General features: G+C 50.7%; 1 protein-coding gene across 2 annotated transcripts; it reads right to left on the bottom strand.

Annotated features, from left to right (window-relative positions):
- Positions 1-1,816: 1,816 nt before the first annotated feature.
- Rspo1 (R-spondin 1) lies at positions 1,817-22,016 on the bottom strand. 2 transcript variants are annotated; one of them, XM_005395212.1, is made up of 7 exons: positions 21,700-22,016; positions 20,349-20,458; positions 17,767-18,146; positions 5,839-6,030; positions 3,667-3,816; positions 3,196-3,384; positions 1,817-2,507 (listed from the first exon to the last, which is right to left on the bottom strand). In XM_005395212.1, exons 3-7 carry the CDS (start codon positions 17,858-17,860, stop codon positions 2,332-2,334), a joined length of 801 nt encoding a protein of 266 aa, XP_005395269.1. In that variant the 5' UTR covers positions 17,861-18,146; positions 20,349-20,458; positions 21,700-22,016; the 3' UTR covers positions 1,817-2,331. The 2 variants fall into 2 exon arrangements, with proteins under 2 accessions (XP_005395269.1, XP_005395270.1); XM_005395213.1 differs by lacking the exon at positions 20,349-20,458.
- Positions 22,017-22,436: the final 420 nt, after the last annotated feature.

Consider the following 22,436-nt stretch of genomic DNA (forward strand, 5'->3'; position numbering starts at 1 on the left):
CAGCTCACACCAGTCTTTCAGCTTTATTCTCCACGTACATTTGTGTCCACTTATCTCCATTTCCATGACTACCCTAGTCCAACCCTTCAATGCCTTTCAATACCTGGATACCAGCAATACCCTCCTAAGCAGCCTGTCTCCAATTTGTCTTCCATGCTGCACACAACATGGTCTTTGCAAAGGACAACTCTGATCAGGTTGGTCTCGTGCTTATAACCCTTCAGCAGCCTGCATGGGTCTGAGAATAAAAGTTGCAGAGGGCCTTTCTGGAATCACCTCACTTCTCTCACTCCACTACTTCCAGCTATATTGGCTTTCTTTCAGTCTCTTACCACAAAAGTACTTTCTGCCACAGGACATTTGCATGCATTGTGTCTTCTAAACAAAACCATGCTGTCTAATGCAGTGGTCACTAGCCACAAGTGCCTTTTGAGCACTTGAACTATGACTAATATACAACTGAAGAAGTGAATTTTTAATGCTATTTTAAATTTTAAATTTAAAAATATTCAATTCAGTTATTGGAAAACTGAAGTATTCTTAAAGTAACTTGAATATGCAATTCTCTATTTTAACCTTAATTTTTATGAAGTCTAGACATAGATCTAGTATTTCTAGTGAAAATTTTAGCATTCAAATGAAGTTATGCTATAAATGTAAATATACGAGGGAAATGTTAAGATGAAGTTAAATTGGGCATGGTAGCACACCCCTATCTATAGTCCTAGGACTTGAGAGGCTGAGGCAGGGAGATCACAAGTTCAAGGCCAGCATGAGCTACATAATGAGTCTGAGGCTAGCCTGAACTACATACCAAGATTCTGTCTCAAAAAAAAAAAATTTTGGTTTTAAAAAATGTAAAAGATCTCTAAATTTTTTTTTATGTTGATTACATGTTAAAAAGATAATATTTTGCAGATATTTGGTTAAATTATGGCTACCAGAAGATTTTAAATTACATATATGGCTTACATATTTCTGCTGGGCATACCAGTCTAGAATGCCATTCCTCCAGTCTGCATCTTAAATCATCTACTCATCCTTCAGAGCTTGGCTCAGATATCTCCTCCTCCTGAGAAAGCCTCACTGAGATAAAGTTTTTGGTCTGTATTTCATTGTATTCACATTCATAGTGACGCGCATGTGCCAGGGTACGCCTGCCCTGACTTGGTCCGTCCGCATTCACGCACTTATTTGTATGATTACTTAATGCAGGCCTGTCTCTCCCACAGACCTGTAAGGTCTCTGAGAGCAAGCTGGGTCTATCTGGAAACCAACCAGCCCCTGACATGTGGACTGGTGCCAATGGACACCATCATGCCACAGATAATGCTCCACTGTCTTGCCTTTCGGCAGGACCATCCCTAACCATTGCAGAGAGCCCATGCCCCTCTTCCCCTACACAGACCTTCAGTGTGTAGACTCTGCCCCTCCCAGGTGGAAAGTGCTCTTTCAAGCTGACCCAGGGCCTTTTGGTCCTCTTAGGAGGAAACATAGCAGTGCTTCTTGATCTCAGATGCGCATGCCAAGCGTGAGGAACCCTGTTAAAATGCAGACTCTGGCTCCTCCAGTCTGGGATGGGACCTGAGATTCTCATTCCTAGTAAGTGCTTAGTGACAATGTTGTATTGGTCCACAGACCACATTCAGAGTAGCGAGAATGGAGAGGACCTAGTTACTGCTCTCAGAATCTTCCTAAAATTTTCCTCCTACTCTGGACCCTCTGTGGCAGAGGCTGTTGGAGGGTCTCAGTCCTGCCCACTACCCCTACCCTCACATCTTGAAACAGAATGTGGTACCTATGGCTACTGTTGTCATTTTTTTCTTTTTAATTTGAAATAAACCTTTAAGCAGTTCTTTGAGTCAGGTCAGCCCTGATATGTATCACAGTTGTGTAGGGATACTCTCCAAGATAAAGTCACACAGCTGGCATGGGGGATGAACTCTTCTCCCTCAGCAGTCCTCAAGCTTTGGCTGGTCCACCACACCTGGCATTGCAATCCCAGCAGCTTCTCCAGAAGGTTCCATGCTACAAAGTTTGCATCTGGATGCTGGGAAATGGTTTGACACATCTACTGTGTGCATCATACACAAAGTGGGTACTGCTGGGCCATAGGATGGAAGTGTCTTCTGGTGGCCTCAGTTTTGTGTGTGTGTGTGTGTGTGTGTGTGTGTGTGTGTGTGTCTGGTTGCACATTTGGACAGGCTGTGAGAGCATGGATGGATGGAGTGTATGTGTACGCATTGCCCCCGATGCTCCAGTTCTGGGAAGCTTTCCTCACGCAAAGCAGCACAGGGCTCTTCTGCATGTGCCTGGAGGCTGGCCCCTGTGTTAGGTGGGCCCAGCAGATGTGAGTGGCTCCACTGTCCCTGGCTGTGGCTGCTGCGGCAGCTGCTGCTGCCCCTTGCGTCTCCGAGAGCTCCGGCCAGTCTCCTTGTTCTCCTTCCTGCCCGGGTTCCTGTTGGGGTTCTCCCTCCGGCCCTGGCCTCCCTTTCTCCTCTTCTTCCCTGCAACGACCCAGACAATGGGAAGAATCAGCAAGGGTGTACAGAGACCCTGGGAAGGACAACGGAGCAGAGCAGCGAGGAAGTGTGGCAGGGAGGCAGGGAGGAGACCTGGAGACTCCGGTCACCTCAAGGCCTTCTCTGACCAGCAGCCACTAGAAGACGAGACAACATGAGTACTGAGAGTCTCTAGAGTCTCCTCTCCCCCTACCCGCCAACGCACACCAAACACCCTCCCCTTCCTCATGTCCTTCTCACACATAGGGTCCCACCTACAGCACCTCCCAGGTGCTCAGTGCAGCTCAGAATAGGCAGGACAGTCCGACCCCCTACCTCTCACCTGCAACCTCTGGGGCCAGGCAAGGAGCACCAGCAACCTCACTGCCACTGCAGGCTGTGTGATCTAATTTCAATCATTGCACATCTCTGGGGCTTAGCCCATCCCCCATCTGACCCCCAAGGGTCCTTCTAGCGTGAACATCCCTAAGAAATGGGAACACTGCAGGGCTGGAGACCATAGCAGCTTCTAGCTCTTGCCACACAGTTCTGGGGCACTGCTGTCTGCTAGGACATGTCCTCCAGCTTGGACAACACAAGGCCTTGAGTCGAGGATTCTCCATCTGGCCTTGCTGTGAGTACCAGCCAGGTTCCAGAGGTGACTGGACCCAAGCGGGGAGAGGCTGCTGCTCACCATCAGGACATGGAATCCTCTGCACCGTGCACCTCCGGGTCTCCTTGGTGTCAGAGCAGATGCTGTGGTCCCCCCCAGGAGCATGGAGAACTCTGCGTGTCCGCTCTTCAGAGCCCTTCCGGAAACCACAGAGCTTCTTCTTCTTGGAGCAGGGCCCCCACGGTGACCACTCACTCATTTCACATTGTGCTGGCATGAGGAGAGGGAAGAGGAGAGAAGGAAGAGAAGGAGGGGCTCTCCTCCCCAACGCAGAACACCTCAGGGGAGCCTCACACACCTGCCCTCTGCTGGGCCTCGTGCCAAGCATCTTTAGTCTGGAGAGTGGAAAGGGCCACACAGGAACCCCAGAAGATGGGGTGGGGTAAGCTTTCTGGGTACACTGTCCCAGCCCACAAGGTCTCTGGCCAATTCCCCATCCTGCCCCTCAGCCTGGGGTGCCGGTCTCTGCCTGCAGCATCCAATGCAGCTTACCAGGACTGCTGCACTCCATGGTGCCATTGGTGGGGGTGGAGCCCTCAGGACAGGCTGGGTAGCAGCGACCCTTGTGTAAATACCGGCCCTCCTGACACTTGGTGCAGAAGTTGTGGCTGAAGCAGGCCTCGCAGTGCTCTATCTTGCATTCTGTGGACAGGACCAAATTGGGGGCCTCTGGCCCAGCCTGGAACGGACACTTCCCTCAAGCCCAGTCCCAACACCCACTGATCCACGCCCATCCACACATAGGCCAGGACTCTGCCCTACATTTTTGATCACAGTTTGGGAGGAGGAGAAAGGCAGAGGCAAAGGCAGCACAGGAGTGAGGAGGCTGAAGGGGCTGCCCCCACGGGCTGGCTGGAGCTCTGGCCATCCTCAGCCAACCTGAACCTTAACCCAGCATCAAGACTTGGGACCCAAGATGAGGCCTAAGAGAACTGGTTTCAGGAGAACTAGAAGAAGGGGGCCCTCTGGCTTTGGTGGGGTGGGAGAGGAGTGCTTCAGCATCTCAGGGCATCCCATCTCATACCATCCCCAACCAGAGTGGAAAAGAGGGACAGAGCAACGCCTACAGAGTGGCTGGGTGGGCCCCCCTTTCCTCATTGCTGGGCATCCACAGCATCCCAGCTCTGGCTCTCCTCTGCCTGAGGTGGAAGGAATCTGCTTGGAGGAGCAGGGAGCAATCCCAGGGCAAATTCCTCTTCTTGTGCAAGCCCAAGTTCCAGGACCCACCTTGGTTGGACTTGTGGGTCCCTCCCTGCTTCCCTCCTGCCAGTTCCCTCCTCTGGGGGAGGGTGGGTTGTATAGGGCGTGGCTGAGGCCAGGCAGGTCTTTCACAATCTCTCCCTTCCCGGACTGTGGGCGAGGCTGACTTCATCCCAGTCTCTGCCACCTGAAGCCCAGGCTGCCAGTTTCCCAGCAGCTGGCACAGCCAGGAACCCCCTGCCTCTCAACACCTTGAAGACCAAGGGGACAGCCTGGTCCTCCCTCCATCCTGGCAAGCTCCTCGCTTCACTCCCCTCTGTACCTCCTAACCTCTACGGCTATCCCAGCCTCAGCTCCCTCCTTCCATCCTTTCTTTCCTCCCCTGTGCTCTGACTCCTGGGTTTGGTTGCTAGTAAAATAAGAACTGAGATAGCAACAGCAGGTACACTGCACTGAGTGCCAGATACCAAGAGCTTTGTAGGTGCATCTCACAACAACCCCAGGGGTAAAAACGTACTCTCATTTTAAAGACGTGGTGCTAAGAGGCTGAGATATGCTCAGGGGCACACAATGAATAAGCAGCAGCATTGAGATCAGAACACAGGTGACTAAGCTGGAGGCCAGCACCCCCTCTCCTGCCCCTAAGTGATCAGCCATAAAGGGTAGTGTCCCTTTGGCCCTGTCTCCCTCCAAAGGTTGTTGTAGGACTCAACTGACATGCAGTCTGGAAATATGTTGTAAACATCAAGATCCTGATGGTAGAGGACACTGGCACTGTTCACTCGGGTGTGTTCACTGTGTGTCCCCCAGTAAATGACAGATGCGGTTACAGAGATGGAATGGAGATAGGACAGCCTGTGCCTTGGAGCATGTGGCATTGTAGCTGGTGTGGCAAAGTAGAACAAGACGACCAGGGGGGAGAAGGAGTAAAGGAGCTGGCAGGCCAAACTTGGATTTCCCTGCAGCCAGTGTGGGGCCAACAGTGGTTTTCCAGCAGAAGTGGGTTGGGATAGGCTGCATTCTCAGAAGTATCCTTCTGGCTGCAGTGTGGAGGGCAGGCTGGAGGCAATGCCATGCAGGCTGGAGGACAATGGGGAAGCTAGTGTAATGGTTTGGGGGAGAGGTGCTGGTGAGACCATGGCACAAAGATGGAAAGAAGATGTATACTGACTGGTTGGGTGGAAGTAGCACATGTGAGAGGTTTGGTGTCAGGTCTGTGGCTTGGGTGACAAGTTGGGACACTGAGAGTGTTGAGGGAGGAGATGGGTTCTGGTTTGGACACAGGTTGGGGAGCATGAGTGGGATATCCGGGGAGATGTCACGCTGGCAGTTCAAGACACAAATCAAGAGCCTCATCTGCTCTCATCAGTGTCCCCTCTGTGACCCTCACGGGCCACCAACAGTTCAAAGCACCCTCTCCCAGGGTGCGGTCTCCAGTGCCCCTCTTCAGCTGCCCACACTCACTGATGCACTTGTTCATGTCGGGGTTTCGGGCGTCAAAGTATCCAGGCGGGCAGGATGGCAAGCAGACGCCCACCTGGCGGATGTCGTTCCGCTCCAGCAGGATGAACAGCTTGGGTGAACACTTGAGGCAGCCGTTGACCTCGGAGCAGAGCTCACAGCCCTTGGCACAGGCTTGGCTCCCCTCAGCACTGACTGCAAAGACGGAGCAAGGGTGAGAAGGCAGCTATAGTAGAGACCTCATCTTTCCCAGCTCTCACAAGGATAGAACGAGGAGTTTCATTCTGCCCAAGAATGTGCTTCTCAGAAAGCATGGGCCTGGCTCGCAGCTCTCTGCAAGGCCACTTTCTGCACATCGCAGCATTCTTTCTACCCCAGGGAACCGGGGTTGGTGGGAACCGGACTCCTACCCATCCCACCTGCCTCCCTAGCTCCAGCACAAGCACCTCCTCTAGGTTGGCTCCTCCATCCTTCATCCTTCCTGGAACTTACTTGATTCTCCCCAGAGAAAGGAAAATTCAGCCTCAGGTATGGAAGGAGGGTTTATTTATTTATTTTGATGTCTGATAAAGTTAGGTTTTTTTGTTTGCTTGCTCTTTTGAGACAGGGTCTTACTGCAGTCCAGGCTAGCCTTGAACTCACTATGTAGTCCAGGGTAACCTCAAACTCACACTGATCCTCCTACCTCAGCCTCCCATGTGCTGAGATTACAGGTGCGCACCACCACCATGCCTGGCTGATGTCTGATAAAGTTTTAAGGACAAGAGAATGGATTAAACTACCTAAGAATCGCCTACCCAGAGACAGGAAAAGAACTCAAATAACCTATGTCTAGAATAGTGGTCTCAACCAGGGATGATCTGTTCCCCAGGGGACATTTGGCAATGTTTAGAGACCTCTTTTTTTTGTACTGGAAACTGAACTCAGGGCTTTCACATTGAGATGCATCCCAACCCTTTTTACATTTTTTATTTTATGACAGGGTCTCACTAAGTGGCTAAGTTGCCCAAGCTGGGCTGGAACTTGCCATCTTCCTGCCTCAGCCTCCTAGAATTCTAGGATTACAGGTGTGTGTACCTGGCACCTAAAGACATTTTTTTTTTATCATCACCAGGGAGGTGAACTGCTCACAGCATCAAAGAGGAAGAGACGAGGGCTGCTTCTAAACATTTGCTAATGCACACGTCCGTCCCTACAACAAAGAACCATTATGGTCCACAATGTCAATGGTTTTGTGGTTGACAAACTCTGGCTTAAAACTACCCTCAGAGGCAGGGAGCTCTCCCATCAGAGCACTGAATCTCTGATCCTGTTCCGTCATTCACCTGCTCAACCAACACTTACGGAGCCCCTGCCATGTACCATTCGCACAGTGAGTCTTGGGGATAGTGAGGCAAACAAGCTCAGCCACTCTGCAGAGGAACTGACCTTTCAGTGAAAAAAAGCAAAGAGGCAAATGGCAACAGCCACAAAGCCAAGCCACAGTGGACTCAAAACAAGGGATACAGGTGCTGTGTAAGGAATAAGAGGTACAAGTGCTGGACATAGCAGGACTAGGAGAGTGAACAAAACTACACCTAGGAGAAACGCAGATAATCCGAGATAGAGGTAAAAATGGGTAGAAGAATGGTGAAAAAGAAAGTGTTCTATTTTTATATCATGCTGAGGAACATGAACTTGAACTTTAACCTGCCGAGCAGCATTTCTCCAAGAGTGTTCCTTGAAAGAAGATTTCTCCCGACCGTTAATAGGAGGACGTGGAGAAAAACCTAGCGTCATCAGGTAGGGCTGTGTATACCAGAACCTGTGTATCATGCAAAGCTAAATAGGCTTCTTTGTTGTAGGGCTTTTTGCAATCTTTATTACAGTCCTGTGCAGTGTGACTATCTAAAAGAGGAGACAGTAAGCTGTGTTTTCCAAACATTTCAGCAATATTTGTTTTGCAGTTTAATTCTTGGAACCTTTTTGGAGCAACTTAGCCAACAGGGAGCCACTGGAAAATTAAGCAGGCGTAAGATCTGGTCCAATTTACATATTAGAGAGAACCCTCTGATAGCCAGGTGGAGACCAGAAACCAAAGGATTATTTGGAAGGAAGATGACTAGGTCACCCAGGTGAAAAAGGTGAAGAAATCACATACAAAATTATGTTTAGTGGAAACAGAGAGAAAAGGACTGATTTGGAAGGTGTTTAGGGCTATCATGACCTCACGGTAGCCCATTCTGTGTCTTCCAGACCAGGGTGTACTTCTATTTTTGCTTTTCTCTTTTCCTCTCGTTTGGCCTAAGTTTGCTCTGCAGAGCCAGTTTCTCCTTCACCCCCCACTTTTCAAATAAACCTTGTTACCATTAAAAAAAAATGTTCAGGGAATACTTATGGCTAACAAGCAGAGGAGACTTGGGAGGAGTCTGGGGTGATTCCCAGATGTCTGGCCTAGGGTGTAAATGAAATGTGGGGCCAGACACTAAAACGTGCCCACAGGAAGAGAATCCAATTGAGAAGGAAGATTGAGTAGTTAGGAGGACCCAGGCAAGGAGAAGCCATAGACACAAGCTAGAGACAGAGTAGGGAAAATCAGAGCAAGAGGGCAGGAGATGGCTGAGGAGAGTGTGCCTGGCGCTCAAGCTGCACATCCCTGGAGCCAAAGTCTCAGTGTGCGAGGCCAGGGAAAACAGTGAATCATGTGCCTCCCTTTCCACCCTGGAAACAGGGAGCCAAGGATGTATACTCGGGAGGGCTGCTGGCAGTCTTATACGCTCCAGGGGTGATTCCTGGTTCAGGCAGGAAAAGGGAGGAGAAGAATCACAAACACAGCCACGGTCATAATAACACAATAATAGGCATACTAAGGGTAACTATTACTTAATGCTGAACACCAATTCCATTCTCAGGATTTGATAAGCATTAACTCATTTAATCCTTCCAAGAGCCTACAAGGTAGATACTATTATTTTTATTTTTATTTATTTGTTTATTTTTTGTTTTTTTTTTTCCGGTACCGGGAATCAAACTCACGACCTTGCGCTTGCCAGGCAGGTGCTGTGCTGCTGAGGTAAATCCCCAGTCCCTGGTACTATTATTTTTAATAATCCTCATTTTTGCAGATGACTAAATGAAGAGGTTAAATTACTCAACCAAAAATAAATAAATAAATAAATAAATAAATAAAGTAAAAATAAATCACTCAACCAAGTTTTCTTAGCTAGTGTGTTCCCAGGTAGAGAGGAACACAGTGCATAAAAGGCAGATGTAGGAAAACGCAGGGGCTACGGAAATTGAAAGCATGACTAGATTAATTGTATTAAACATGAAATTTCTTTGTAGAATCAGATTATTATTTGGTTAATACACTTAAAATTGAGTATCGTTCTTGTTGAGGTAGTCACTGCATTAGGAAAAATACTCCAAGTGCTATACTGCAATTATGAAGGAGTCTTTAGCATTAGTTTTCCACTTTGGGCCTTTTGGGTTTTTTTTTTTTTTTTTTGGTTTTTCTCCGGTACCGGGAACCGAACTCACGACCTTGCGCTTGCCAGGCAGGCGCTTTTGCCGCTGAGCTAAATCCCCAGCCCCCACTTTGGGCCTTTTATTCAGCTGTATTGCAAATGTATAAGTCCACTTGAATGTATGAAACTGTCTATTACTGACTGTTTTTACTTAATTCATCATTTAAATGAACATTCCCTCTGGGTTTCTGCCTTAGTTTCTTCAGTAACTGAGGTGACCCACTGGTGACTGGTGACCCGGGTGTCCCATTGGCGGCCTTCTATGGCTTTGTTGCCTTATTTATTCCTTACTTATCACTATACTTACTACTATAAGTGATGAGAAGGTTTGTAAAAGGCCTTCTCAGAATCCTATCACCTACCACCCATTCCAAAAACAGCATTCTCCTTGCACATTTTTCTCGAGTGCTACCAGTGACATGGCAGGGAGAGTGTGGCACATTCAGGGTTAAAATTAGTTCAGCACAGCAGTGTAGTTGATATTCAGATGAGAAGCTGGATAGAGAAGCAGGGGCCAGACCAGGAAGGGTTTTGGACCTATAGAGAAGTGTTCGGATATTATCTGAAAGACAACAAGGAATCATTGGAGGGGGCTTGGACATGAGACGTGGCCAGGCATTTCAGCAAAGTCACTCTGTAGAGTGGAGGGTGAGTGGAAGAAACAGCAAAAGTGGAGGCAGGAAGATGCCTAGGTTTGAACTCCAGGGGAGAAGAGCTAAGGCTGAACCATGAGGAGGGAACGGCGTAGCTATCTATGCTGTAGAATCCACAAGGCTGAGAGATGAGTAGATGTGAGGGGAGGGACAAGGAGAAGCACATGTCAAGTTCCCTTAAAGATACTAGACTTGTGTCACAGAATGGTTGTCAGCCTTTTGCTGAGAAGGGGACCCCAGCAGCAGCAGCAGAGCAGGGAGTGGCAGGGATGGAGCAATGAAAGCTTAGGCTTTAGACATGGTGGCTGCGTGGCTCCTGTGGGACACTCGGGGGAGGTTTATCAGGCAGTTGACACACAGGCCTGGAACTCAAGAGAAACGTTTTGGCTGGAGACTGAGATGCAGGGTCCTTAACATGAAAATAATCCTCAAAGGCATGTGGCTCCGTGAGATGGCAAGGAGTCTAGGAAAAGGGACCAGACCTTTTACAGAAGGACAGAAAAAGATGGGGCAATGAAGAGAAGGAGCTGACAGACATGGAGGGAACACTAAAAACCTCATTGCAGCCAGGGGTGGTGGTGCATGGCAGCAATCCCAGCACTCTGGAGGCTGAGGCAGGAATACTGCTGTAAATTCCAGGCTAGCCTGGGTGTCCATAGTGAGTTCAATGCCAGCCTGGAATACATAGTAAGACCCTATCTCAAAAGAAAGAAAGAAAGAAAGAAAGAAAGAAAGAAAGAAAGAAAGAAAGAAAGAAAGAAAGGAAGAGAAAAGTGAAAAGTTCAGGCTCAGATGGCTTCACTGGTAAATTCTATGAATTATTTAGAGAAAAATTAATACCAATCCTTTATAAACAGTTCTAAAAAATAGAAGAGGAGGGACTACTTCCCACTTCATTTCATGAGGAAAATATAGTCCTAATACCAAAATAAGAAAAATAAAGTACAGTACATAGTTACAGATCTTAACCCTTACGAATATAGATGCACCAGTCCTCAGAAAGTACTAGCAAAGTGAATCCAGCAGAATATAAAAAGCATTGCATACTACAACCAGGTGGGATTTACTCAGGAATGCAAAGTTGTTTCAACATATGAAAACCTACAAGCTACCATATTAATAGAACAAAGGGGGAAATCTACAAGATCATCTATCTCAGTGGACACCAAAAAACCATTTGAGAAAATCTAGTAGCTTCTTACAATAAAAGTACTTAATAAATAAGGAACAAGAAGCGTTACGTGAAATGGTTGACACCCCCCTGGCTGATTCGTCTCTAGTCTCCCAGTATCAGTTTACTCAAAGCCCCTAAACTTAAATCTTCCCTCCACAGCCAGCTCCCACCCTAAATGTACTGACCCAGTGTGATCCATGCCCCCAGACAAATGCAGACAGTCCTAGCAGACACAAAGATTACCTCTAGGAAGCTGACAGTAGAGGGCTGGCCGCTCTTTGAGTGAGGCTAATTCTTCACATTATTTAATTCCATTATTTAATTCCAGCAGCAAAGCTTCAAACCTGTCAACTCACAAGCTTTTATTTTTTAATTTTTTTTTGGTCTTTTTGAGACAGGGTCTCGCTATGCAGTTCAGCTGGCCTTGAGCTCACTTTGTAGCTCAGGCTGGTCTAGAACTCACAATGATCCTCCTGCCTCAGCCTCCCAAGTGCTGGGATTATAGGCATGCGCCACCGCACCTGGCTAACACACAAGCTTTTAAAATTGAAATTAATGAAAATTTAAACATTATGTAAAAGAAAAAAAAACTTGAACCACAGTGAGCAAAAGTAAAAATGTACTTTTCTGAGCTACTAAAAAAAAAAAAAAAAGTCTCCCTGCAAGGCTTACTGTGTTAGCTGATGGGCTTTTAGAAAGAAATTGGATTATAATGGCTCTAACTTCATCAGTGGATTAATCATATATATATATATATATATTTCCAGTATCAGATGTCAGACCTAGGGGAGCTCTATCATTGATCTACAGTCCCATTCCTGTTTTAAATTTTATATTTTGAGATAGAGTCTTGCTAAGTTGCCCAGGTAATCCTCCTGCCTCAGCCTCCCAAAGTGTTGGGATTACAGGCATGCACCATTATGCCTGTCAAGGTCATAATTTCATGGCCTTAGGGGCTGGGGATTTAGCTCAGCCGCAAAAGCGCCTGCCTGGCAAGTGCAAGGTCGTGAGTTTGGTTCCCGGTACCAGAGAAAAACCAAAAAAAAAAAACAACAAAAACAATAATTTCATAGCCTTATTGGAAGGTAATGTAAATTTAGGAGCTGGGAGCTAGGTAAAGAAAGTGGGTCATGGGGTATAACCTTGGAGACATTCGGTCTCCAGTCCTTTCCTCCCTGGTTCTCACTCCTTCTCTACTTCCTAGCTGCCATGAGGTGAGCAGCTTCCTCCTCCAGACCCTTCTGCCATGATGTTTCTGCCTCACGACAGGCCTCAGAGTAATGGAGCCAGCCAGCCATGGACTGAAGTCTCTGAAACTGTGAGCCAAAATAAATCTATCTTAAAAAAAAATCTATCTTCCTCTAAGTCATTTTTCTCAAGTATTTTGTCATAACAGTGAAAAGCTAACACAGGGAATATAATATGATTCCAAGAGAAACAGGTTCATTCCCCAAACATTCACTGAAACCCTAACAGAAGCCCCGGCTAGGTAAAGCAAAGAAGGCCCAGCCATAGCAAGGGACGCAGGGCTAGTCACCCACAGTGGCAATGGATGCAGAGATGGATACAAGGCACTTTTGTGCCAGAAGCTAGAGGAAGTAAGTCCGCCACACAGCAAGAGCAGCCTGTGCAAAGGGCTTTAGGCACTGAACATCTTAGGGTATCCGTGGAGCAGAAAACAGGGCCTTATGGTGAGGGAAGGAAGGTCAGACTGGCAGTTTAGCAAGATCCCTCTTGCTGCTTTTTTAGGGTGGAGTGGTGCTCTGCAGAGCCTTGCAAGGAGGTGGCCCTGCAGGGCCAGAGGAGCTCAGACAGGGCCTCCTATCGGAGGGCCTCCTATCGGCCCTCATCTCTCTCTCTCTCTCTCTCTCTCTCTCTCTCTCTCTCTCTCTCTCACACACACACACACACACACACACAGACAGACAGACAGACACACACACACACACACACACACAGACAGACAGACAGACACACACACACACACACACACATCCTCTTGCACAGCTTGGGCTTCCCTGCCTATTCACTCACCTACTGTGTTTCAGCTGCTTCCAAGCACGCTCCTTCCTTGCCCCTCTTCCTCAGCGAATGAGGCAGGGCTGTGCCTTCCTGGGGGTCCCTCCTGCCTCCTGTCTCCAAAAATCTTTCAAGTTGTAAAACGCTTTCAACCTGTAAAACCCTGCTATGTCTATGAGGAGGCCTTGCCCAGCTGCTAAGCTCAACCAGTCCCTCCCTGAGGAACAAAATCTGGCTCACAGCCCCTCCCCCCACGGTCTTTATTTCTTCCAATTCCCAACTCATCTCCAGGGATCTCTTAACCCAGAAGTCATATGGTGTCACAGCACTGCTTCAAATCCATCCGTGGTCACTACAAGTTTGGATGGTGCCTATCACCTGTAGAATTAAGACCCAACTCCTTGCCAGCCTTAAAATGCTTTCGTGAGCTAATCCCACCCATTTCATCTCTCAGCAAGACTTCTAACTAGTATTTATTTTTGTTTCTCTGGACACATCATACTATACCACACCTCTGTGCCTTTGCTTATGTTGGTCCTCTTGCCTGGAACAGCCTGCCTCCTCCTGAGCCTGACTGCCTCAGAACTAAAGTCACCTCCTTCAGGCAGTCTTTCTTGATCTCACTTCCTGCCCTACAAGTTTGGATGGTGCATATCTCAAATTCCCATGCCATGGTACTGAAATCTATCATGGCACACATCATCTCATATTGTTAGTATCTATTGTATGTCTTCTGCTCCCACTAGAAAGAGCTTTGGAGGGCAAAGACTGTCTTATTTCTGAATGGGAGTCCAGGGAAGCAGGGAGAAGCCCCCAAAGGGTAGGGCCCCCTGTTGTAGGATTCAGGGTGTGAACAGAGGTTCAAGGACAGGATGGCAAGTGTACAGATCTCTCTGTGGTCACTAAAGTATGGGGTGTGGGACTGTACGGGAATGGGGGCCTCCGGGTGGGTTGGGCTAAGTTCAGTGGAGGATGGAGAGGGGTATGCAAGACCCAGGGAGTGATGACCTTGGCTGTGGGGTGGAATCCAGCTTTGGAGGAACTAACCAATACAAGAGACCTAAGTTAAGTTGGTGGGAAGGAAGATAGGGAGTGGGGCCTCGGGCACCACCACAGGGGTCGGGAAGGCCCCATCTGGGAGGCGTATCTAGTCCTAGGGCTTCCTGGCAGCCAGCGCCATCTGCTGCACACTCAGAAAGCCCTGAGTCTGCCCCTGCTGGGAAGACCCAGTACTCTTTAGCACAGCTTAGACCCCCACTTTTTCTCTCCAGGGCCCAGCCTGTCTGTCCCCCAGCTATGCCCAGACCCTTGACTGCAGCTGGAACATGTGCCCTCAGAATGAAATCTCTGCATGGCTTCTTATCATCCATAGCTGAATTCAGAACAAGCCCAGCCTCTTCGTCTTGGTAAGTACAAAGGCTGTCACCATCGGACTTTTGTCCAGATCCGCAGGTCCTTTCCCCAGGCATCTTGGCTCAGCCCCAGCAGGCCTGACTCACTCCATTCTGATGGGTGCTGACTTCCAGCTTTCATGGCAGACTGCTTCTTACCAATGCAAAAGATCCCCAGCATGAAAGCCAGATAGGAGCAGAGCTGGTCCAGGTAAACCCTGGGGCTCCTTGGAATCCCATTTATGGGTCATTCCCCAGCTACTCCTAGTAGTGCCCACTTCCCCAGCCCCTTTGGGCTCTCCCAGCCCTCTGGTTTCTTCTTGTGGCAGCAGCCATGACACTAACCGAATGGTCTCTCCTACTACCCAAGAGACCCTCAAGATCTTCCTTTGCAGTCCAGGACCTGGCTCTGCTGGCTTTCGGTGGACGTTAGCTAAGTGACCCAAGCAATGCACAGGGATTTGGGGAGGAGAGGGATTACAAGGGTGGTCTCTGTAGCAGAAGTGACAGCTCCAGGTGGAAGAGGGGCAGTCAGAGGAGCAAAAGGGGTGACCCCTGTATCTGGAGGAGTTGGGGCTCAAGAAAGGAATGGGGTACTGTGAGGGGGCAGGGTTGAAAGAAAAAGGGCTCAAGGGAATATTCAGTGCAAGGGATAGGGAGTGTAAGGGTTCAGGATGAGGCTCAGAAGGAGTGAAGAAGTTCAGCACAGGAAGAGGGGTTCAGGGTGGGGTCCCCCAGGAGTGGAAGACAAGGGGCAGCCTTGCTAGGGCCTTCATAATTCATAGCCAGAGTGAAGGGCTTTGCTCAACTTTTTCTCTTTCCCTTGGGGAGTCTATCACTCAGACATTTCTGAGTCCAAAAGTGGTGTAGAGTTGAGGGTCACAGTTTTGGCTTCTGGGCTCTCCTGACACGCAGTTGATGGATGTCACACAGCAAGCCCAGCTCTGAGCCCCCAACCTGCCCAGTGCCCTTCTACACTGTGAGAGCCCACAGCAGCACACACAGTTGTGTCGGTCTCCTTCTCCCTTCCCTGCTTCCCCTAAACCCTCAGGTGAAATAGTCCACATAGTGATTATTTAACCACAACTTGTATCCTAAAGTCTGCACAGAGCTTGATGCTTCACACAGGTTGTTAAAAATGCATATCTATCACTGGGGATGTAGCTCAGTGGCAAAGAGCTCTTGCCTAGCCTGTGTGACGGTTCGAGCCCCAGCACTTCACACAAACAAATATAGATCTATTATCTCATGTAAGTCTTACTGTATTCCTGTAAAATTACATTTCAGCTTGATGATCTTTTTCTTTGAGACAGGGTCTCCATATGTAGTCCAGGCTGGCCTCAAACTGGTGGCCAACCTCCTGCTTCAGCCTCCCGAGTGCTGGAATTACAGGTGTGTACTACCACACTGGGCCGACAACTGTGGTTTTATGATTATTAAGTAACAAAGATTGCCTCCTGGTAGACACTGTCTTACCTCCCTGAGCCTCTGTCCCTTCTGGACCCTCACTGTGCCCAAGTCTGTCTCTACCTCTTGCCCTATCCTTGACTGTCACCATCAAGGATGGTTACTCCCACCACTTGGTAATGACAACACCACATGCTGAGGTTGCCTACATGTGTACCAAGAGTGAGCAATCGAAATTGCTGTATTAGATTGGCCACTGCTGAGAGCAGACCCTTACAGGTACCAGTTTAGAACTTTTCTTTTTAGTTCAACAGACTTTAACCCAGGTCTTATGGCCCCTGGTTTAGGTGGGTGTGTGGTCCTACACATGTAAATCACCTGGGCATGTCATGAGTGTGGCTTGTCCCTCCCACTCCCTCCCTCTCTCTCTCGCGCTCTCTCTCTCTGTTTCTCTCTCATTTCATTAATAGAGGAGATTGATTATAAAGCACCAAACATCTGGCCAAAATATTCGCCGTAACAGTGGAGAAAAGAGAGGAAAACAAGGCCTTGCTGCTGATTAAACGTAACCACCTCCAATTATTTGTTAAGCCCGGGATTTTCAGGTTCATCAGTTCTTGGAGCTCTCTCCCTGGGCTGAGTTCTGGCCTTGGCTATGCAATGCCTTTCAACCTTCCCGGGTAGGGCGGGGGGACCAGTCTGAAGGGAAATGTAAAGTAGGAAGGATGTGGCTGAGACTTCGGGGGACTTCCCATCCGCAATGTGACAGCTCTCATTAAGGGAATGTCGGGAATGGGGAGTCTTTGGGAGTCCAGAGGCCACTTCCCAACCCCTAACAGGGGTCCCTGTCACACAGTAGCCACTCCTATGACATATAGGCCCCATCACTGGAGATATTAGGCAAAAGGTAAGGAATGCTTACTACGTATGTGTGTGTGGGGGGGTTCTGATAGGTTAATCTTGAACTATATCAAGCTCTATTTTTAAGAAAACAGGGTTCATAGGCATCAGAAGACCTGGGTTCCAACTCTGACTGTGTGTCCTTGGGCTCATTTCTCCCCTTTTCTTCATGTCTACAAGATGGAATTTGCTTGTCTTTTGAAATTGAGCCATCTTCCTTCCAATGGTACCTCCTGTGGAAGCTCACTATGAAAGCAGAGAAAACAAAGCTACCCAGGTGTGCAGGTGGTAGGACCAGATCTCAGCCTACCTGCCTCCCCATCACCCCACTGTGGTTCCCCAAATCCCAAGAGCCTGTTTAAAATCCACAGGATGGGAGAGGCTTGTACCCTCCCTGTGCCACTGTTCCTGCCTAAGATCTGGGCAGGGGAAGCCCTGTTGCCCATCACGCACACGTGCAGAGCTCCTGGCACACAACTTCAGCCATCAAAGGAGCCCTGAACCCCAAAGTCAGTGAGGAGGGAACCAAGCATAGTAGTGTGGGGACCCCTCCTGAGAGCACTGCCACGGATACCACACAAAGCTGATGACATATCAAAGGGTATAATCCACAAACTAGATCCTCACAAGAGAGGGGTTAATCCAGAAAGCAGTCTACAAAAGGGAAAGCAGACAGAGTGAGTAATCTACAAAGCAGATAATCTCGACAAATCAACCCACGAACTGAATACTCCACAGTCAAAACAATCTACTGCAAAACCTACAAAGCTGTATTAGACAAAGCAGAAGTTTGCAGTGGTCATCACAGAATGACTACCCAAGGCCTCCCGGGTGGCCCTCTCCCACTGCCAAGCGGTGGTCCTGGCCACTCCATTACTCACTCCGCCTCTGCCTCTTCCCCTTGACCCCTCGGCTGCTGGCGGCGAGGTGTGTCCAGCTCAGAACCAGGGCCACCACACAGAGCCCAAGCCGCATAGTCACTCTCCAGCTCCGGGCCCCCGGCAGGAGGGGTGGTCCCTGGGGGGCAGTGGGTGGTGCTGGGCTCTTGCTAGCGCCTCCGAGGCTGGGTCAGCAGCAGGAGATTCAGGCCTGGGCTGCAGCCCACATCCACCAAATTCTCAACTGTGGACAGAGAGGGTGTGGGGAGCCCAGAGCTCCATCAGCCCAGACAGAGGTCCTCCAAGGCAGAGTTCCTCAAAGCCTCCTCTGAGTGTCACATGGGAGATCTTCGTCACTGCAACAGGCTACCCCAAAAACCAACCTGTAAGGAAGGAGAGAGAGGGTTAATTCTGTGGTAGCCTGGGACCCCCCACCTAAGCTTTAAACCTTCCCTTCCCTAGGTTTCTCTACTCAGAAGTTGCTGAAATATGGTGAACACTCAAACCAGACTTACAGATTGCTGGTGATTTATCAATAATGGGAGGCAGCTGGCCCCACCCCTGACTAATATTGCCCAGCTCACACTGGAAGTCCTTCTTTAAGTCTACCCTACAAACCTTATGCTGCAGTAATATCCTGTCATTTAAAGGGAGCTCTGTTGGCTACCTGACCTGTCAGCCTTCTCTTCCCAGTGCTGTCACCCATGTGCTCTTCACCTGTTCTGCAGCTAAAGCAGTGGCCCCCCAGCAAGCTGGCAGACTCTGCACGGACCTCTGCGCTTGGCGGGAGAAAAGGAAGTAACCCCCCACCACCACCCAGGCACAGAAACTCTGACACAGCAGGCCTGGCAGGCCTGGCCTTTGTGAGGGGATAAAAGAGGCAGCAATGCCCGCCCTGGCCAGAGACACAGAGAATGGCGATAATCCCTCAGCCTCGTGAAAGCCAGGGCTCTGGACCCAGCGGCTGGGGTGAGGGGGTAGGGGGGCCGGCCCCTCCCTGGTGAGATGTGCCTGGGAAGCTGGATGCTTGAGCCTCAGAGCCCCACCTGGAGCCAGGACAGGAGCTCTGCTCCGAACTTAGGCACACACATTCACTCTCTGGCACTCCTGGGACACCCACCCTCAGAACACAGGCGTGCCCACGCTGGCTCGTCCAGGGGCCTGTGAAAACAGTGGGCATCTGACCCATACCATAGGAATCGCGGTGGACCTAGGGAAGCACTGCTTGGCTGTCTGACAGTTAGTATCCTTTGAACAGGTCATTCAGCCTCTCTGAACCTCGGTCTCTTCATCTAGCAAACGGGGATAAACATCACTATTTCACGGGCTTGTGGGGTGTGTCAGCTTAGTGCTGCCTTCCTAATGGGAAAGCTGAGATTCTAGCTAGAGGTGCTCCTCCACTCCCACCGTACTCCTCTTCCCTCTCAGCTCCTGAGTGCCCAGTTCACCCCCTCCCACCTCTCCAAGAGGCCCAAGTGGAGGGTGATAAATGCACCTGCACAGGAGATAAATCATTATCCCCCTAGGGAGTTATGTGCCTCCCTCCTGGCCTCTCCCACTGACTTTGAAGGTCAGACACACTCAAGTGGTTAAGCTGCCTGTGAGAAGTGTTTACACAAGGCTGATGGGTCCCACCTGGTGCTATGGCTGGAGCCAGCAGAGATGCTCCCCCAAATGCCCTGTTAGTGCCAACCCCTGCGTGCCCCTCCAGCACTCCCTGCATGACCTGCCAAAGCCTTCCCATCCTCCCAGCCCCCACAATACTCTTCCACTACCCACAGATTATGCATGTTCAGCTGAGTTTACCAGACTGGGGTCTTCAGCCCCAAGTACATTGTCTCAGAGGCTGAATACATAACATGGTGGTCACTGGCTCAAATGTCAGTCAGAATGCCTGGCTTCAAATGCTGGCTCTGCTATTTGCCAGCTGTGTTACCTTGAGTTAGTAGCTTACCTGGTCTGATGTTTCCTTACCTGCAAGAGGGTTGATTCTTTATAGCTTAAATAAGGTACTATGTGAATCTGTTCAGACTGGTGCTCATATACAGTAGAATGAGGTCTCGATAATGTATCTGTGGTATTCTGTATGATCAAGGTTTTCTGTCTGCATTCCTATGGCCACTTAAAAAGCAATGGTATCCCATGTAGTGTGGTTACCAACTTAATACTGAGCACTGGCATTCAATTTCCATGTTTGCATTTATCTTTGTGGTCAACTGCCTTGGCATGAAAGCAATCACTCAAACTGACAGGATTTCCGGCTAACTGCACGTTTGTCAGGACAAGGTAGTAAACCCCTGGCAGATCCATTCCATCAGTCCTTACATTTCACAAACACGGCATCAGACAAACTTGGAATTAAACCTGGGTCTGTGAGACTTTGGTGTCATCGTGTGATTAGTTTCTCTAGGGTGCTTGGGGCAGAGAAGATCTTTGTAGTCTTTGTGCCCACCAGTATGATGCCTGGGATGACGGGTTACTCAGCAAATACAAGCCCCTACAGACCCAAGTTCCAGCTTTCAGCCTGGGCTCTGCCACTATCTTCCAGTCCCTGTCCCTGGCTGGCCCACTCCCACATGAATCACCTGCAGTCACAACTGCAGCTGGCAAATGGAGAGGAGGATCCAGATGTGAATGTCACCGGAGCAAGTAACAGTGGCTTCCCTCACCTCTGGGATGACAACAGTTTCAAGCACTTTTGGGGGGAGAAAAAAGAATCAACATTGCAAAGGAACATCCATCTCAGGGGTTCACCACCTCACTTGAAGGCGGAAACTTCTCAGGTGGAGAAGGGGATGGGGTCAGAGGCAGAGCTGGCAAGAGACCAGAGAGGCAAGGTGGGAGAGAAGGCCACACACTGGTGAGGGGCACACAGCGGGGGTGGAGCTGAGGTGCAGACTCAGTCCTAACAGAGGGATGGAAACCGTTAACCTTCTTGCTTCGAAGCTATCAGGACAAATCGGTACTCCACTCTGGGCAGGATACCGACCCCAAAATGTAAACCGTCCAGATAATTTCTCATTAGCGCTCCCCGGACCCGCCACGGCCTGGGGAGTTGTGGCCGCAGACCAGGCTGCCTGGGGGGCCAGAAGAATCGCGCAGCCGGGGGCGGGACCAAGTAGGTGCCCGGCTGACCTGTCCGGATCAGCTCTCCGAGGTCAAGCCGGTGCTGGGGCCCGTCCCACGCCCCCTAAACCCGGGGCAGGCAGAAAGATTCACTCACGCCCCTCCATCACCGCCCCCGTGCTCACATTCCCCTTCTGTCTCCACGTCCCGGGCGCCAGGACAGGTGCCCGAGGTGAGAAGGCCCTAAAGTCCCTCCGTCCCCACCCCAAGGTCCAAGAGAGCTCCGAGGCCGACAGACCAGTTTCCCAGAAACCCCTGCCTCCAAGCAGCCGCACCCCGACTCCATCCGTGCTCCTCTCGGACGCCGGGCCACAAAGCCCCCACCCGCCCCCGACCCGGCCTAGGTCCGCTCCCCTGAGACCGACCCACGGGCCTGGGAGGCGCGCGCCCCGCTGCGCAGCTGCCTGCCACGTCGGACCCCGGCCCGGGCTGCGGGACTGGCACTGGGGGACGCCAGGGACCACGGGTCCGGGGAGGGACATCCGAGGCAGTGAGACCAGAGATGAAGAATGTCTGCGTTAGAGGGACGTCTGATAGAGCCGGGAACCTGGGGTACGAGCAAAGGGGCTTAGGGGTGAAAGGGGGCCGAGGCAGCAAAGGGAGGGGACTGTTGGCTTGGCTTGAGGGATGACTGGGGGGCAGGGCTCGGAAGAGGGGTCTAGGAGTGCTCCCTAAGCGCGATGCGAGGAGAGGAGTCGGGCTCCCCGCGTCTCTATCTCCCCCTAACCCGGCTCGGCCAAACCCGACGGGAGGGCCCGCGGCACCCAGGTCCCAGGACAGGGGGCACCGGGCGGCCGAGAGAGGACTCACCTCGCGTTGCCAGCGCGCGGGTCAGGCCCGGAAGGCGAAGGGGAGGCCGGCCGCGGGACAGTCCTGGGCGCCCCGCTCGCCCGCGCTCCGCCCGCGCGTTCCCAAGTTGCTCAATCTGCGGGCGGCTCTCGCCCTCGCCCTGGGGGGCAGCGCCCCACCCGGCGCATCGGTCCTCGGGGCGGCTCTCGGAGGCCCTCAATGTCCGCAGGGCCGGGGGCCACGGCCCCACTCCAGCTCGCCGCTCCGGGCTCGTGTCTCCGCCGCGCCTCAGCCTGGCCGCCCGGAGCGCCCAGCCGGAGAGGGGCCGGTGCGCGCTCGCACGCGGGAGGGAATCCCCCCTTCGCGGTCCCACCCCCAGCCGGCCCCCCTTCTTGGGATCCACAAGAAAAAACGGACTGGAGCGTTGGGCCCGGGAGTCCGCAGCCCCCTCCCGCACACCCTTCCCCGGAGCTGGCTGCTGCGCCTTGAGCGTGAGGCTGGCAGAGGGACAAGTCCCCCGGACCCCGGCGCAGACCCTCGGAGGGGTTCCAAGCAGCCAGAGGAGCGGCACAATTCAGTGCATCTTGGGGTCGGAACAGGACCCAGGACCCTCGCCAAACGTGTTTCCCCATCGGGAACCGGGGAGTTACAAAGAGTAGACTCAACAGAGCTTTGTGGTCCTGACTACACTCTCCTCCCCTTCAGGGTCAAATTTTCAGAGCATCTTCCCAGTTTAGAAGAAATATCAAGGTTGTAAG

This window comes from Chinchilla lanigera, unplaced genomic scaffold, assembly GCF_000276665.1.
Source record: "Chinchilla lanigera isolate Chin_1 unplaced genomic scaffold, ChiLan1.0 scaffold00051, whole genome shotgun sequence".
NCBI lineage: Eukaryota > Metazoa > Chordata > Mammalia > Rodentia > Chinchillidae > Chinchilla > Chinchilla lanigera.

What these genes read in the sequence shown, in the direction of transcription:
- Rspo1 (XM_005395213.1), bottom strand. Translation starts at nt 17,860, where the DNA reads ATGCGGCTTGGGCTCTGTGTGGTGGCCCTGGTTCTGAGCTGGACACAC. An exon ending in GGGGAAGAGGCAGAGGCGGA is followed by an intron (nt 6,031 to 17,766) that starts GTGAGTAATGGA and finishes CCGTCTTTGCAG; the next exon opens with TCAGTGCTGAGGGGAGCCAA. An exon ending in CGACATGAACAAGTGCATCA is followed by an intron (nt 3,817 to 5,838) that starts GTGAGTGTGGGC and finishes TCCTGTCCACAG; the next exon opens with AATGCAAGATAGAGCACTGC.